Consider the following 19350-nt stretch of genomic DNA (forward strand, 5'->3'; position numbering starts at 1 on the left):
ACTTGCTTCTATGCGCTTATGTTGTATAGCTTCTATGCGCTCATGTTGTATGCTTCTATGCGCTCATGTTGTGTGTATATATATATATATATATATATATATATATATATATATATATATATATATATATATATATATATATATATTATATATATATATATATATATAAGTAGTATGTTTATATGCTCGCTGTGTCTTATTGATTTGCTTGCACATGTCATTTGCATTAAAAATACACCTTTGGTGTTGCATTTCGTGTAAAATTTGTACTTTTCACAATCAAATTTCACATTATATTTGTAACCAAGACAACAAGAAACGCGGTTCCGGTGTCGTAGTATATTAGAGAACGTACTCTGTAAGACGAACGCGTTTTAATCGTTCTCCCTGTGCTCGCTGTTGAAGATGAACCACAGCCTAGAATAGCTCTGCCTGGCAGGGCTGTGTGTTACCGGCGTTATACGGCCTCCAACCACACAGCCCTGCCACGCAGAGCTAAGCCTAGAAGTGATTGTGCAACTTATTACCAGAACTCTTCACAGAAAACTGGCATTTGGAGTGGATATTGAACAATTGTTTTACATAAATGATGTAGAACCACAGGGAACTGAGTAATCTTGTTGTTGTTGTTGTTGTTGTTGTTGTTATTGTTGTTGATGATGGTGATGATGATGATGATGACGATAATAAAAAATATTAAAAAACAATGTGTCATTCCTTGCTGTTGTTTGTCGATGTTGTAGATAATTGTAAAAGAAAACTGTAATCGTGACAAAAAAACGACGTAGGTCGCCCAACGTCACTCCCGTCCTATGGTTGTATAATAGGACGGGAGTGACGTTGGGCGACCTACGTCGTTTTTTTGTCACGATTACAGTTTTCTTTTACAATTATCTACAACATCGACAAACAACAGCAAGGAATGACACATTGTTTTTTAGGCCTAATATTTTTTATTATCGTCATCATCATCATCATCATCACCATCAACAACAACAACAACAACAACAACAACAACAACAACAACAACAAGATTACTCAGTTCCCTGTGGTAGAACGCTCAGGAATTTTTGCCCATTTGCCATTTCATTATTAGGGGCAGACCATTTGATTTCAAAGGGGGGCTGGAGGAAATGGAGGGGGGCAGGGGGAAATGAGTATGGCAACAAAGTCCCCTCCCCCCAGCAGCAAATGTTTTCCCCAAAGGTTGCCTTGAAAGTTGTTTTGTCCAGTAGAATCAAAAGAGTTTTTTTTTCAACCGAACAAAATATTTGAAACACAGTCTTTGTAAAATACAATGTTCTTAAAGTGACAGTAGCTGTTACTATTGTTGATATTTTCAGTGTCAAAATGTTCCGTGTATCAACGACTATTTCTTGTTCTACTCGTGAAAGTTATTGAAATGCTCAGTATTTAGCCTGTGAACACAACAAGTATACATGTAAAGTGCATATATAGCGTACAAGTATGATCTCAGTCCGCCGGCAGACTAAAATTTAAATGTGCACAATAACAATGCAGTGTGCGTATGTAATGACTCATTCTTGGTACCTAGCAAAGTGTACCGACACTGAACAAAAATACTGAAAAAAAATCAGCAAACGTTACTGCTACTCGCCTTTAAGATTTAATTATTTAGTTATGCGAAAAGATGCAAATCTTCGCACACGCACACCACTGACTTCATTTAAAAGTTCACAACCTTCAGAGATGAATTCAGAGATACATTTTGTTAAGTCAATGTTCCTTCTTGATGTACAGCACATGGCTTGCAAAAAATCCACCAGGGGATGACCTGTCTTTACAATGCTGCAAGCCGTTGTCTCCTTCTGGTTTGTGCATATTTCACAGTGGTAGATTTATCAAGAGGTGTTTCCATGATACAGAGTAATATATCCTGTTCAATTTTAACCTGTCAGGGTGTTTAAAGTGTTAAGAGGTATCTTTTACAATTTCCACCATTGTTTTAAAACCATGTCAATGTTTACATGTGTGACAGAAGACTTGAGGTAATGTATAACATGTGAAATGAATATAACAAAACAAAACTGTTTACGGAGATTTGAGTTGCGGCTGAAAAGTTTGTTTTCTTCATAAAATATCTTATCAAATGACATATAACATATATGTCATTGGCATTATTAATACTTTCTTTTGCGATGAAAATCAGTTCAAGGGAAAGTGTTAAATTTAACATACATTTACGAAAAAAACTGATATTTGACAAACATTGACAACGTGTGATCTGGCACTTAGCAGTGATGCATTTATCGAACAATTTGCAATTGAACAGAATACAAGTACCATGTATATTCAAGTTTCTGATTGTATATTTCCACAAACCCATCCTATATATGCAGAAGATGGACCTAACTATGAAAGCTGGGTTGTAATTAACAGCCGTAGGCAGCAGCTCCAGAGACTACTGAAGACAGTCTACTGTCTCAGGGTACATGGAAACGTTTTGTTTGTTTACAGCTTCCTTATAAAGCAGTTTCTTTTACATACCTACGGGGCAGACAATTTTTCACTATATGGCCAGCAAACATTTTGTTTTCAAAAAATCCTCCAGTTCCCCCTCACGAAATCAAAAGGTCCACCCCTTTCTGTGATTTCAATGATTGGTAATGAAGGAAATTACATGGTAAACCGCCTGGGGACTCCCATCTTTATGGCACACATCCCTGACTTCAGTAGCAAATATTTAACAATGTATATATACCGAAAGTAAAAAAATCTAACTGGAACAGAAGTTTAAATACATCTACGAACAACAGATGAACAGGGATTTATACATTTTAGTCTTTACCAATGTTAATTCTGGGCGCCATAATTCAATTTTTAGGCTTTATGGGACAATTTAAACAAAAAAATCAACTGAATCATTCAGCAAGGTGATGCATGAAATATGAACACAACACGCATCATTTTTCAAAACATTTGTTCGAGACACAAATTAGTTTGAAGCAATGCATGGATCAAGTAATCTGCCACTCTGAGGGGAAGTATGAAAACTGCTTCTGGGCAGAAATTTAACTGACTCAGAGTGAAACTTGATTCTGTTCTTATCTCAGTATCAGATATTAATCCTCGAGTCAGAGAAAATTAACCCTTCGAGCGCTGCAATTTATCCCACCAAAATTATTGTGTGCAACATTTTCCCAATTTTGTGAATTTTTCTGTAATTTTTTGGACAATTTTGGATCAAATGAACATCGCATTTTATTGGTTTCAGATTTTTATCAAAATTTTAGCAAAATGTAGAAAAAAGTTGACTGGTGTATATTTTGATATAGACGACAAAAATTGACTTTGGCACTCCAAAGGTTAAACAAGATTGATGACAGCAAACTTAGCGATCTAATCACCGTAAAAGCCAACTGTAAATGAAAAGTAAACCCAGTCTTGGTTTGACAGAGACACATAGAGCACCGTTTGCAGGTGTCATTTGAATGAGTTTATTTACACATATAAGTAGAATAAAGTCTTCAAGGTGCAAGTTCATTGTATTACAGCAAACTGTTATTACCAAAATGAATCACTTTTGCCAAAATGGCAGAAACACTACAGAACAGTTAAAATACCAGCACTTTTGTTGCTAACATGGAAACTTTTATAGTTACCAGCATCTGACTTATGAACTGAATAACATAATCCAACTTCAGTTCAAAGGTCATGATCAATACTGATTTTAGAGACACTTCATCTTTTTATGAAGACCTTCTCAAAAGTTATTTTCTTGGTCACCTTTCCCTGCTAAAAATTATTGAAATGTACATCTCATCTTTAGAGGTTTGAAATAGGAAATCAAATCTTTTCTGTTGGCCAATATGAAGGAAGAAAGATAATACATACTACCATAACAATGTTACACTTGTATGTGTGTGTCAATACTACATTCTCAACTGGAAGTAAAAATTCTGAACTTGTTCAGTGTACGTCAACTGATGGAAAATTGGGGTTAAATTTCACAAAACGAGACCCTTAACGCTCTTGAGATCTGGACACAGCACAGAGCTATGTAAACAGACCAAGAGCTTAACTGAACTTGGGCTCAAAATGAAGCCATAATGAATGAAAAAGCAGCCTTTCCTTGAGAAAAGGCATCATTGAAACTGAGCGAAAATTCTAAATCTGGAAAACATTTTTGAAAGTGAATTGATCATGATTCACTTCACTATTGTCATAGTGTCGCATTACATCATACCAATATATTTTCAAAGCAGGACTCTGCCAGTAAATTCTTTATACATATATTATAGATCTCTTGCAGATTAGCTCTTTTACATAAAATTTTTGTGACAATGGTTTGTTCAATAAAAAAACCCAGATTTGATAAAATTGACAAAAAGGATTTAGCATGCAGAACATGTAAAGATTACGGTAAATCACATGAAAGCTCGATTACAATAAATTCCAATACACACATAAATAATAATTTATACCATATATTTTAACCCCTTTCACCACCATGGTTTTGCCCAAACCCATTGTTATCTATGGCAATTGTGGACCTGTTTACAGGGAATTGGGGGTGAACAGGTTAAATCAACAACTGTTGTAGAAACCCATCACTATACTGTGTAACTTCACTCTTCAAACAAGATTTGCAGTTATGCTTTGGTGACCTTGATTTTTATTGCAAAACATTGAAGCTAAAAGAGCTTATGTTCAAAGAGAAACCATATTATTTTACTTGTTATTCGAATGCCTGAAAAGTTTTAATTTTTCAGTTAATGACAAAATTGAGCAGTATTGATTTTCAGGGTCACAATCTAAGAGAAGCCCAAGTCTAGTTTTGAAATAATGAAAATATGGCGATGACAATCTAACAGTCTAGACATGTACAGGCTGCAGGTTTGACGAACTGCAGAGTGGATGTTTTAACATTCTTTGAGGAGTAGAGGAAGAACTTGAAGGTGACTGACAAAATATTGTGGAAAAAAAATAATAAAAAAATTACACCTATTGTCTCTTTAAGAGAATATAGAGCAAGTGCAGTGAAAGACGTGATGTTCATATACCAATCTACAAGCTGGAGAATTTATAAAATAGTGAATTACTTGTGTTCATGCAAATCTATCCAAGGATTTATTGGTCAGATTTTTTAGTCATATTGCTGATAATAACTGATCTGATTAAACGACACATCATGTAGTAACTGTTGAGGTTAAAATGTCTCTGGTGTTCTGATGATCCAAACAAACTGGCATGCAGACCAACCAGTTTCAAAAATTTTCGTAGAAGGCGCCCTCATATTGATGAGTGTTGCGGGATTTAGTGTTGAGAAAAACATCATTTGAGGAAAGTCACAATACAAAGGAAAATTGTAGTTGTTTCTGCTACAAAAAGAAATCAGTAATCACGATGAGAATACATGAACTTCAATGAACATTGCTGTGACATGAAAACTGACAGAAAATATCAATAATGAAAAACTTCACGCTAATCTTTCAATACATAAACAAACTGAAAGTCTACACCACATTGTCAATGGTTTGACAACAAAGAAGCCCTTAAATGATGGTACGGTATATAATGAAAGTATATCATGACATATAAATCCAGAAAAATTTGGCACTGTCAATTGAATTTAAAACACTATTGATACACTTTGTGCATCAGAAATATCACATCAAAACAGAATGACCTGGTCTGGTATCGAAATCTCAGATAATACCTAGAAAATATCTCTACTAATGCTAAGGAAAGTCTGTAAGATATTTGTTGAGACAACTTCAACAAGAGATATTTTTCTTTCAAAAATTAATGACTTTTTTGAAAGAGATATGACAAAAAGTGAATGACAACTTGGAGGTTTTCTGTTCTGAGAAAAGCTGTTGAAAATGAATTGAAATAATCAGAAACAAATCAAACTCACATTTACTGAACAACAATTAAAAAATGTTACTCCTAAGACATAACATCAGATATTATCTGGCCAAAATTCACACTCAGATGAAATGGTCACCTGCTTGTACATAAACCTTCTGTGGTAGAATGAGGTTGTTACTCACAAATCTGGATAAAAGACTCTGAGAGTCGTACTATTGTTGCATGGGATACCTTTCTACTTGGTGCTGCGATAGCCATTCTGGTAGTTTGTGCCTCGGAAATGAAAGACATAAATTTCTGCTTAAACTTTCCTCCATAAACTTTCAACCATTTTCTTTAAAAATCAAGAATAAATATCTGGGGTCACCATGCAAATTTTGGTACTAGAGAAACAAATTACCGGATATTTAAGCAATAAAGCACACCCACCGATGGTGTATACAAGATTTTGACCAGTTCACGACATATCTGCACGAGGTCAAAATCGAGTGGTATACCGTTGCTGGGTGTGATTTATTGCTATTATATCATAACAGTATATTGAAATTCTGGCGCAGAACGTCATGAACGGATTTATGCTCAAGCTGAGAGCTCTTGCGTACGCAAGCCATGGTATATCGCCAATATACCACAGTTCTTTTCGCGACTCGACCAATCAGATCGCTGTGTTTGCACTATCAATATACTGGTATGAGATAATTACTGATATTTGTAATTCAAAATGGCTGCCATCCCTGTAACATCTCATCCCTATGGGGAAAATAAAATTTCTGATTTTCACAAAACTAAGTAGGTGAAAACTTTATTTACTCCACAGGGTTCAAAATAAGCCCCGACCAGTGGCAGGTTAAAAGAATATTGTAAAAGTTTGAGAGTCCAAATATCTGTCCCTAGGGTGCATTCTACCTCCAAGATGCTAGTGAGCAAATAACAACCTATATAAAGCCACACTGAATACAAATACGTGATCAAGTGCTTTAATTCTTCGATGTACACTCTTTCACTTTCATTAGCAAGTACATTTAAGTTACATGTCATTGGGATTACCTTACAGGGACATTACAACAATCTTCTCTTAACATATTTCAAATGTTTTAAACAGGTTATTTTCATCACTCTACCGATTGAAATGTGTTGGTGGTTGGTTTTTAATGTCAACCTAAAAGCCAGTAAATGTAAATACTTTGAAGCTCAAAGTTTTGATATGTAATACATCATTATGTCATTCAGGTATATATTGTTTTGTTATATTTACAAAGAATGTGAGAACAAGTTTCTGATGCTCTATATCGGCACAAAGTTCATTCAGCTGGATTGTATGAATAATTTGTTTTTGAGAAAAACATGAATGAAAACAGACTACAATAAGTGGCAGCTTCTTGTTGCTTTATTATTATTATTACTATTATCATTATAATTAGTTTTCATTTCAACTTGATAGACTGGAGAGTCAACTGCTCTTTTTACACAATGTCTATCTTTGACAGTTGACTGCCGTCACTGATATCACAAGGAATCTATTCAATTATTTGGTCCTTTAAATGAAAAGTCTCCTATTGACGTGGAGTTGAAGGATTCATGTGCACCCATACACCGTATCATCTTTACTCTTACAAGTGTTGTTGACTTAAGGTTTTTTCCACTTGCATCTGGATTACAAGAAGGTATTGCAGGCAGCAAGATAATGTACTTTATGGTCTACATAACACAATAATGATATTTTTTATCATTGCTTGGCAACAACAAAGTCTCAAGGTCACAGAGTACGGCTGGCATGTATTGAAAGTTGCAAATTATTTTCTGTGTTTGATTCCCTAAAACAAAATACACATCAGCCATATTAGGACTGTCATCAAAGTATACAATAATATCATGGCTTTAAAGTTTCAATAGAAATAATGTAGGAACAACAATTTTCTTTGACTATATATATTAATTCTAACAAACAAACATACCAAAGTCTTGACAGCTTCAAGCTTTGGCCAGGCTGTATGCAACACTAGGATCTTTGAGCTGTTCATGTGATCAGAGTACATATTGCTGTGAAGCTTACTTTGTCAGTTAAATCCTGTGAAAACTTTTTGTTACAACTTGCCAAGCTGCATTCCTCATGGCTTTTTGCTTCTACCTAAGGTTACGTGACTTTCTACAAATCAATGATTTCTTATGGGGACTGGCTGGAAAAAAGGGACTTTAACAGAAAAGCCATAAGAGTACAAGGAAAGCTTTTCAGTCATCAAGCCAAGCCCCTTCCGGAAAATCTATGTCCACTCCATCTTCCCCTGCACAAACTCCAATATCAGCAATCATGCTATCAATATCTACATCCATTAACATGGTCATTATCTGATCACTCTGGACCATGTTAGTGCTGTTAACCCTCTGTTCTTGGATTTGTGGGCCAATCTCATTTCTGTGGAATGATGCGTCGCTCACTATCTCTGACAGGTTACCGTTCAAATTGACCACGCTCTGTGGATCTGAACTGACAATCAGGGATCTAACCAAGGAATGGTTTTGTTTCTCTGTTTCCTGTGTCAATTCTCTGACCGGCTGCTCCTGTAACTCTGCCAGAAACCCTGCTCTTGTTTCGTCCGAGTACTTTGTGAAGTCCATACGGGCTGGTTTCTTCTCTTTAACAGTCATCAACTTTCCAATATTGGCAGACTCCAAACCTGAGGCAGTAAATCCCCCATTGGATAGGTTTCTGTTGTATTGAAAATATCCTCCTTCATTCGGGATGTAGTTTTGAAGAGGGGTTGACCCTGGAGGTGATGGCATGAGACCCGGGGAATGCGGTATGGAATCGCTTACGGAGCCAACACAGGGTGCTGTAGCCAGGGGAGGGGAACTTTCCATGTCTAGCATTCTGGGTGAATTCTGTGTTGTGAGAGAATGGGCACCACCGGGAGACAACAGGTAGCTTGTTAACTGGGGGAACGACTCTGCCATGGATTTGTCTCTGGGAGCATCAGACAGGGTCGTGCAGGGATGCACGAGGGCGCTAGTACAAGGTTGACTGTCAGGGCTGGTCAGAGACTTAGGGATCGAACTCGACAGTAGTGATTGGTGAGCATGGTTGGTACGATGACCAATACCAGACTGGAAGGAACCACCTGTTGATGTTGGCGTGTTCATCAGCGCTGCAAGTAGATCACTCCTTCTGGTCTGTTGTAACAGATGTTGTTGCATTATGCCGAGGTGCAACTGCTGGTCTTTAATTGTCTGGCCCTGAAAGGAATTAGAACTCAAAAATGAAAACACATCCTAGCTAATTTCCTACTTTGTCAGTATTATGAGTTATAAAAACACGAAAAATGACTAGTCAGGGACACTTCAACATGCAAAAATCAAAAGTTAGTCAACTGAAGCACTATTATATATTATATCATACCAGTATATTAATATTGATGGTGCAAATATTGCAATCTGATTGGTCGAGACACGAAAAGAACCGTGGTATATTGGTGATATACCATGGCTGGCATACGTGCGAGCTCTCAACTTGGGCAAAAATCCATTTATGACGTTGCACGCCAGAATTTCAATATACTGTTATGATATAATAGCAATAAATCACACCAAGCAACGGTATACCACTAGATTTTGATAGGTTCACTTCATATATGCACTTGCTATTGCTCGTGCGTATATGTTGTGAACTGGTCAAAATCTCATGGTATACCATCGCTGGGTGTGCTTTATTGCTTAAACAGATACCATAATAGGCCAAACCCGGAATTCGAATCGACCACGGTACAAACAAAGCCATGTGCGCAAACGCGCATAGACGTACGTGTATTTCAATACGCGTCAGTACACATGTGGGTTTGTTTGTACCGGCATCACGTGATTATTTGGGCGTACTGAGTCTGTAGAACGCATCGCGTCCTTTTTATTCCGGAGTAGAACCATTTGAGGTAGCAGTACCTAGTGTTGCAAGGATGTCTCTGATTGGTCGGTTTTGCTGAGAAACCAGCCTACAAATAGGTATATGTATATATAGCATTTGCACTTAAAAGATACGATGTGAGATGAAACCTTTGACTTCATGTAACGTAGCAATCTTACGGTGTGGACTGCCAGGCCATGCAATTAGCATTCCTCAGTTGCTGCTTTAATTTTAAATAAACAACGCTGTCAGATTGCTGAAACTCTCAAATGTTGCCTTTCTGATTTTTTAAATTACAAAAACTATTTTTCTTACATCCATACATGTTAGAAATTAGAGTAGGCTATTAAAAGCTATGCCGCTGTCTTCACAAAGGCTTTAAGTATGGCTGTATCTCAGTAATCTTTGTTCTTGTCAAATGATGTCCGTGTTTACTGTTTCTGTAGCATTCAACCTGTCCTGAAGAATGTGTACTAACCTGTAGTTTAATGAGCTCACTCAAAGCAGAGTTCTGCAAATGATGCTTGCTGATCTCCTCCTGCGTGTTTGTAATCTCTTGCATCTGTTCCTTCATGGCCGCTTCAAGTTGCTTGTGTTTTTGTTGGAGTTCCTTTGAGGAGAGCATCATCTTCCCAGTGTCGAATGTACGTGTGAGCTGTGATGCGTTCGCTACCGATGTGCCTGTCCCGTTGTTCACCGTTGGAAGTACCTTCTGCAACATGAGACGAGCACATCTTACATGCCAGTGTACTGTTTCAGGATAATAATAACCTTTCAGTGCATGACGTTAATGCCCTTTTGCTATAATAAAATCCCACCGTTCACTCCTATCTTTCTTTGTAACAAATGAGCTTTACCTTTGTGAACCACGCAGGTGAACTATAAGCCCAACAGCATTTTTGGAAAACACAAACATTACCACTCATGGACATGCGTAATAAATTAATGAATTGAACATTAATTTCTTTCCTATTATCTCGAGAAAACATTCCCTCCATATTTAGGACCATATTTGATTGCTTCGTATTTCTGAATAATTTTTCTTTTCTTTCTGTCAAATTGAAAATATGATGTTACATCGCATTCAACTTTCTGTCACAATGTCTGTGTAATCTAACCCTGACAGATACTCAAGTGTTTTTGTTTTCTATTTTGGGTTCTCTTTACTGGCAAAATATCTGATACCATTTCTGACTTACATAACATTACCAAATAACATGCAATTTACATATAAATTACTACCCCAGGCTACTAAATATTAATAATTGAGATCTTACTGTCAAAACTATTCATTTAAACAAGAAGACCCCACGGGAGGTTTTTAAAGTAATGAGGCACGTAATATATCTCTTCAGGATGAGAAATTGTACAATGTAATGTAAAGAGCATGTATTCTTCAAGTTAATTTTCAAAATTATTCAGACATTGACAGGTGCTTAAAAAGCCTACAAGTATACCTCATGTAGGGGAAACTACATGTGTGTATCAATTGCAACCCATTCGTACTACCCTGGTAAAATATATGAAGTGCTATTTACAGTAGCACTGCTGTCTGGACATACATGTAGGCAGAGAAATTTTTACTTTTTTTTCAATGTACATCATATACATGTAGAAGGGCATAATTTTAAATATTTGCTCTAGAGGAATTCCTCAGTCCTACAGACTGAGCATGGTTAGGAACTTGTCATACTGTTCAGTTTTATATGGAAGAAGGTTGATCAAATTTTGTGAGTTTCCTTCACACAGCTGGGCACTGTACAACATTAAACATCAATAAAATGTGATCACAAACCAGGTTTTTCCATCTACTACCATTGTATTTTTCATCATCACTGAAAGGCATGCAATTTTAAACGTTTAAAATATGACGCCAGCAATGTATTGAACGGATATGCCTGAAAACATATGCCGAACTACGTCAATTACATGTTGATTCTAACTCAGAAATATTAAAGTATCACAGCGAGATTCATGCGTTTGGTTGCCTTTCTGAACTCCAATCACTGAATGTGCGCAGACACCATGAATCTCCCTACTGGCGTTGCCCACATAACAGCAAATTTTTGTTCTAAATATTCAACTCAAGAAAAGTAAGCAACTACCTGGACAAATTTGATGATGTAGCACATTTGACTTTGAGACAACAAGACATATGTACAGTATGCTCCCATAAACCATTACAACAAAACAGTAAATTTGCCACATACACTGATATGCTTTGCACTTACTGGAGAGAGAGTGGTTGACGTCGTAGCTAAACTGGTTCGACATGTCCGTGTAGGCATACTCCAAGATACAGAACACATGGCTGATGATAAGCTTGATGACATATTCTGATTTCTCTTCATGTTTCCACTATTGTTCTGAATATCATTAACTGGCATGTGTTGTTTCTGCCGTCCGTCCATATCCACTGTTGAGTCCGTTAGCTTGACTCCTTCAGGGGTGCTAGTGCTAATGGTTCCAATTTTTGCCAGATCCCGCTCTGATTCTTCCAGCAGGGACATCAATGACGACTGATGGAGTCGTGTGATTTCAGGATTGTTGATAAATGCACGGTTGTATCTGGGGGGTGTACTCTGTGACCCTGAGTCAGATTCACTGCTATTATCACCGTCATGACAAGGACTCCTTGGAAATTGGATGAATCCATTCTGTAAATTCTCATCTACTTCATCTCCGACAGAATCACTAGATAAGCTTGGTTCTACAAGGGTATCACCTACTGACTGCCCATAGCTACTCTCTCCCGATGCAGTCTCCAATCCGATGTTATCTTCATTTGCATCACTGTGATGCTCTTCTGGTTGAACCATGGAAACATCACATGATCTTTCCGGTACAAACTCAAGTTGCATCTCATCTTCATCTCGCTCTGCAAAGTTGACGTCATTTGTCTCTACAATTAAATTGAAAGCAAAATGTTCAATTTGCTCATGTACATGAGTGAAGAATTAGAAATATTCTATGTCAGACAAAACATGTGTTATGAAAATGTCATTTCATTCAGACATCTATTTCTGTTGTAAAACCTATTTAAAGCCTGTTTACTATATGACTGCTGACGTCAAGTTATAATAAATTTTTAACAAGCAACCTAGCAGCTAATAGAGCTCTGCTGTCTTATGTAGAGACTAACTATTTGTGACATGTATTGATGAAGCAGGTGGTAATCTTTGATAGCTCATTATACGATAGCCTCACCAAAAATTATAAAAATAGCTACAAAAGTACACAATTGAAGATTTCACCATAATTTGAATATATCACATTAAGATCATCCCTACAAACATGTCTACCAAATATCAAACTATCAGATGAGTAGTATTTGAAACATGGATTTTTTGACCAAATATGGTAAAAATTACCCTGAAAATAAAAAATTTCAGATTTCATCATAATTCAAATATACCTTATTAAGATAATTCTTTGGAACAAATTTCAAAGCAATCAAGCAAGCAGTTTTCAAGGAAAAAATTGACCAAAAATGGCAAAAATTGCCCCCACAATACACAAAATTGCAGACTTCATCATATATTTGAATATATCACATGTCTACTAAATATCAAAGCTATCAGATGAGTAAACAAATTGTTTAATCGAAAATGGGAAAAATTACTTGAAATATACAAAATTGCATCATAAATTCAATATATCACATTAAGGTGGAGCGGCATGTTGCCAACACGTTTTTTTTCAAAGCTATATTTCTCATCAAAGATGACAAGGAAACCCTCTCATACCATATATTTTAAAAAAGCAGAGAATCTAAAGTTTAGTATGATGGCAGTAGTTTACTCGAAGGATGAAGGGGGTGTATATTTGGGTAAAAAAATTCAATTTTGGTATTAATGATAAAAATTAATTTAGGGACTGGTCAGTTTCTTCGGCCTGGGGGGGGGGGGGGGCGGTGGATTATTTTTTGCCGACGTCAAAAAGTGGCTGACCCCCCCTATTCCAAATTTTGAAAACAGGGTGACCCCCCCCTATTCCAAATTTCTAAAACAGGGTGACCCCCACCCCCGGGCGCGACAAAGGTAAAACAAAAGATGGACATAATTGTATATATATATATATATATATATATATATATATATATATATATATATATATATATTATATATATTTTACATTTTACATATATTTATATTTTAAATAGTCATTCTATGTTTTAGTGAAATTGTTGAAATGTCAGTTGTAAGATAGGAATTTCAAAGTGTCAATCTTAAAGTTTAAATACAGTACATTTTGAATGAGCTGTATTTTGAATGAGCTGTGAATGTATTTCACACTTTCTCTGCTTAACCAGATGTCCTGAACTGTTGTACAGAAATGGATGTCAATCATTAATATCAAAGAGGAAAAAGCAGTGAATCAAAAACTTTGATGGGTGTTAAGACTTGCCAACCATCCAATTAAATCTACTGAGGAGCCATAGAGAGCTTTTTTAGCCAAATCTGATGTGTACAGTGTCTGAGAGGACCTTTTCTTGTGTAACATTGAAACCATAAAAGCACAGCTAATAATGACAAAAACTGCCTTTTTTAACTATTATTTTGTTCATAAAAAAGCATCTTTCTACAGAAAACCTATGAAACAAAGGAAAATAATTGCATCAATGAGAAGGAAAGATATCTTGTCATTTTTCTATCTCTAAAATAAGTCACTGTATCAAATATATATTGTGAAATATTTGTGCATGTTGCTTTCTCATACTGAATTCTCACAGAGAGAACAGAAAAGTATCAGGAATTTGTCGTCCTTTTCATATGAAATGCAGATTTCATAATGGTACACTTTCACTTAGCAAACATCAAGATATCTCTGAAAGTATGGCGCCCGAAGGGCGCGCCAAAAAATATGAAACATCCTGATATCTCTGATATATATGCCTTGTATATTAAAGTCATGCACCTGAAGGGCATGCTGAAAGATGTATGATATATTAAAGTAATGAGCTTGAAGAGCATGCTGAAAAATATTGAACATACAGATATCTCTGATGTATGTATGCTTGATATGTTAAAGTCGGGCATGCTGAAAAATATGACTGATTATTAAAGTTACGCGCCCGAAGGGCGCGCCGAAAAATACAACTGAATGATGAATTTTGTGGCTGACACTAGCATTTTAGGCAATGATGAGCCTGTGTCAAAATTCAAAAACACACTGACCCCCCCTATTGGGCATTTCAAAAACATGGTGACCCCCCCTATCACCAAAGTCAAAAACAGGGTGACCCCCCCCATGAATCCACCGGCCCCCCCAGGCTGAAGAAACTGACCAGTCCCTTAAGTCAAAGGCTTGACACTTTTTTCTGAAATGTAATATTTCACTTGAAAGAATATATGTAAGAATATATGTAGAAAAAAATGAATATTTTGTTTTTCATTATCTATCCCTATTCTAAAATGGCATGGGTTGAAAGACTGACACCCAAAAAAGTGATTACATTAATGAAAAGCAAAATTAAAATCTCTCTTATTCAAAATGTAAGAACCTTATTGCCAAAAAAATATTCGTTTTGTTATATAGCATTTAAAGAACATAATGTGAAATTTTCAGAAAATTTGACCCAGCCAGAGTGGAGTTAAATTCTTTGGAAATCCTGAAATAGGGAGAAGAGAGAACCCAGAAAATTGGGTGATTAGCATAAATTTGCATAAATTAACACTTCTTTATCACACAACTTACGACTGCTTGACAAGTTAAAGGGTGAACCCAACCAATATTTTAATCTTTGGTTAACAAATTAAGTAAACTTTAATGAATATTTGCAAAAAAGTGATTTTTGAGCAAAATCCACTGTGTTGGGTGCAGATAATTTCTAGAAACCTGTGAACCAAATTTCAAAGCTATCAGACATGCAATTTTCTTGAAAAAACATTCGACCAAAAATGGCAAAAATTGCCCCCAAATACAAAAGTTGCAGACTTCATCATAATTTGAATACATCACATTTTGATCATCCCTATGAACCGGTCGGTCTACCAAATATCACAGCTATCAGACACATGGTTATAATAAAAAAAAAATTGCCCCAAAATGACAAAAATTGCCATAAAAATACAAATTTGCATATTTCTGCAAAATTTGAAGAAATCTGAAGTAGGTTATCCCTCTTGACCTAAATTTCAAATATCAAAGCTACCGACCAGCAGTTTTGAAGATTTTTAAAGATTTTTTGACCAAAAATGACATAAATTGCCTTAAAAATACAAACATGCATATTTCATCATAATTTGAACATATTGTAATAAGGTCATCCCTAGGGACCTGTATACCAAATATTAAAGGAATCGGACTGGATGTTTTGAAGAAGCAGCTTTGAATGTCAAAAGTTGACAGATACTTGACGCTGGACGCAGCCAGACATCCACCTATTAGATAAATTCGCGTTGCTGACAGTGGAGCTAAAAAGGGTGGGATGAAATTTCATAATGATTTCCAGATTTAATGCGATTAATTTTTGTTTTCCTGACTAGAAAGAAGATAGTCTACTTGAGTTGGTGGAATTCACACACAGCAGTTCTGTGGTTGAGACCATGACATGACACAGACAATTAGTAAATGGAACCACTAGGACACCATCCACAACAAATTCACCAAATCATGCACAATGCCTTGCGCAGCGAGGTCTATTATCTGTGGTGGGTCAGTTAATTTCTGAAACAGGTGGTACACCCACACCACCAATGGCAAAACACTGGTATGCCAACGCTTTGACAGCAACGCTCACACTGTAACATTTGTCTTAAAGAAATGATGAGTGAATATCAAAATAGAAACAGTGTATACATAGGTAAATCTGAATTATAACTGATAATGAATATCTCAACTGCTTTCTGTTAAAACAATTTTGCATAAAATAATATTATGTGTACTTTAGCTAGAAAGTAAAATCAATCTATCACACCTTGTTTTGGATATTCAACTGCCAATATGAGCACTTGTAAAACAATAAATGAACAAGAGCCTTTTCTGAATGTTGCCAGTTATGAATTTACATGGAATAATAATTTCATAATGGTTTGACCAAATTTGATTGACATAATCCCTGCACAGCTAGGAATTATTTGAGGATTGAAATTTCTGTTCAGAAAATTGTTAATCAACATATAAACCTAAAATATTGCTCATTTCATAGCAATCTTTATCAATCTGAATTTAATAATAATCAAGAAATCAGCAAATAAAGTGCAAAGCAATTACATTACGTGCTGGCTAAGGAGATTTTGATCAAAATTAAGCATGTTATTGTCGGACACATTGAGGGAATTTAATCTAATTTCCATAAATATCAATTACAGAAACTACAGGAACTTAGAAAATCTTGAGAACTGTCTGGTGACACAGACCCACACCAAACATACTAAACACAAAAATTACCTTTGATAGGAGACAGGGGGCTCTCTTCACCATCAGTTTCTTCCATGTGAAGTTCATCAGTGCTTTTTGTCAGCATGTCACCAACTCCCTCCTCACTTGCAAGTTCTTCAGCAATTTTCTGATCACCGTCATCAATGAACACTGCAGCATTGTCGGCATTATCAACAATTGCTGCTTTGTTTCCATCGGGAGACAGACAACCAACCTTGGACTTTTTACCATTCCTAATCTCAAGTGTTTCATTAGAATTTTCCCTCCTTCTTTTGGCGAATTTTGTGTGTTTGTGCACATGTTGCTCGTCTCCACATTCAGCAATGTCATCAACCTTTCCCCCATCTGAACAGAGCGCCTGTTTAATACAGTTTTGGTCTTTAAGACATTTCTCAACTGTGCCAGACACTTGATAATCTCTCTTCTCTGGTTCACTAGTGTCTAACTTCGAGCTATCTACACTATTTTCATAACTATTTTCAGATGCCATTGATGTGTTCAGTGTACAAGATGTACTTTCCAATACAGAGTCTTTGTCAGAGTTTACAGTACACTCAAAAGACCTGTCAAATTTGTTGGTTTGTTCACCATTTGAAACATTCATACTTTCCTCCAATGAATTTCTGCAAATAGAAATACTTTCTGTCTGGACAGATATTGACACTGGAGGATCCTCAGCAATGACTGAGTCACAGTCATTCATCCCAACATGTGGATAAATGTCATTCTTTGCTGTGCCCACCACAGGGTCTCTTTGTACAGTCATGGCGGCATCTGAACCTGAATTTGAATCTGAAAGGGTATAACATGACTCAGTTTGGCCCAACATATTTTGGTAAGAGTTGCTGACACACGGAGTGCCAGGAGTGGCCAAATTGTTGCCATCAGATTGGCTTCTCTTCATACTGACACTTTGACAAATTAAAGTTTCAATGTATTTCCTCTTGGAGGTGTATTTGAACTGATTGGCTATGATGCTTAAGGTCCTCGATAAAGATGACACATTGTCTTCTGTTGCAACAACATCTGTTTTGTTTGTCTTCATCTCTGTGTCTCTCTCTTCATCCTCCTTTTCATTTGATGATGATACGACATTTGAGGAATTCTGGCTCTGCTTGATGGAACGGGTTTCCATGATAAATTTCTCTCCTTCTTCTTCACTGTTGCGAAATGAATCAAAGAATACATTAGTATGGCCGGGACTCATATTTTCTCTCGACTGGGCATCTCCATGACCGTGAAGCTGGTATGAATTTCTATTGCAATGTATCAGGAAGCTAATCATGCTCTGCGTCTTGTGGTTATGGCATATTTTACCTATCTGTTTGACTGTCCGTGACATATCAGTTGAACTCTTATACACAAAAGATACCTCAATTGCTGTCATCTGAAGGTTTTGATGGGCATGGTTTACATATTCACATGTAATTACCCTGGTCATGATACAAGGTTCCAACAGGAAGGGCCACCTCTGTAAAATTTTGCTGAATGACTAGTTGTCCTGCCCATACATCCTTAAATTGATGTAAATTACATTTGCACCGGATGTTTAAAGTCGGCATATCAGTCGACTTTTTCATGTCGTGTCAATGAGAGACTAAATTGTGCTAAAGGAGGGGATTGCTAAAGCATGGATGTAAAAATATACAAGGTTTCCCAATTCTAGTCCAGATCATATCAGTGATGATAATTTATCAAACATATGACATCCCTGGATGAGAATTGTTCAGCCTTGCGTTCTCAGTGGACATAGATCCTTTAATATCATATATTATCTACTGTGAAATAAAACTGTAGATACATACATGTACTTCTCAGAACTGTGTAAATATAAGTGGCCTGGGCATGTGATGTTTTGTATACAACCCTGGAAAGTGTGGAGCTGTTCAGAAAGCATACTGCACTGAATAAAGTACATGTTACTTTTTGATCAAAAGGCTGGCTTTTGGATTTTGATGTGACTCAATGATTTGATCTCTGGATTAAACAGTTTGTTAGAAATTGGCCACACACTGAAATTTGAACATAGTACAGCTAGTACATTGAATCATTTATAACTGTTGAACAAAGAACATTTCTTCAAGAGAATGATAGCCGGTGTGTGCAAGACATGCTTGTCTGCATGATGGACAAGAAAGTTTGGAGAGCTAGGAGACAGACAGATAGCAAAGCAGTGACCTTAAAATGACAATTGACATGCTTGTTCTTTATCATCACAGTCAATCAATCGAGGAGCATCT

At 36.4% G+C, this 19350-nt stretch overlaps 1 protein-coding gene across 1 annotated transcript in view; it reads right to left on the minus strand.

Annotated features, from left to right (window-relative positions):
- Positions 1-3434: 3434 nt before the first annotated feature.
- The window catches only part of LOC139131612 (uncharacterized), a 77794-nt gene continuing 61878 nt past the window's right edge, over positions 3435-19350 (minus strand). The window contains exons 11-14 of the mRNA XM_070697738.1: positions 17120-18270; positions 11959-12629; positions 10206-10439; positions 3435-9066 (exon numbers count right to left, since the gene is read on the minus strand). Coding sequence (XP_070553839.1) covers positions 8065-9066; positions 10206-10439; positions 11959-12629; positions 17120-18270 — 3058 coding nt within the window. The 3' untranslated portion in view covers positions 3435-8064. The remainder of the gene's footprint in view (positions 9067-10205; positions 10440-11958; positions 12630-17119; positions 18271-19350) is intronic.

Source organism: Ptychodera flava, chromosome 4 (genome assembly GCF_041260155.1).
Source record: "Ptychodera flava strain L36383 chromosome 4, AS_Pfla_20210202, whole genome shotgun sequence".
In the NCBI taxonomy this organism is placed as follows: domain Eukaryota; kingdom Metazoa; phylum Hemichordata; class Enteropneusta; family Ptychoderidae; genus Ptychodera; species Ptychodera flava.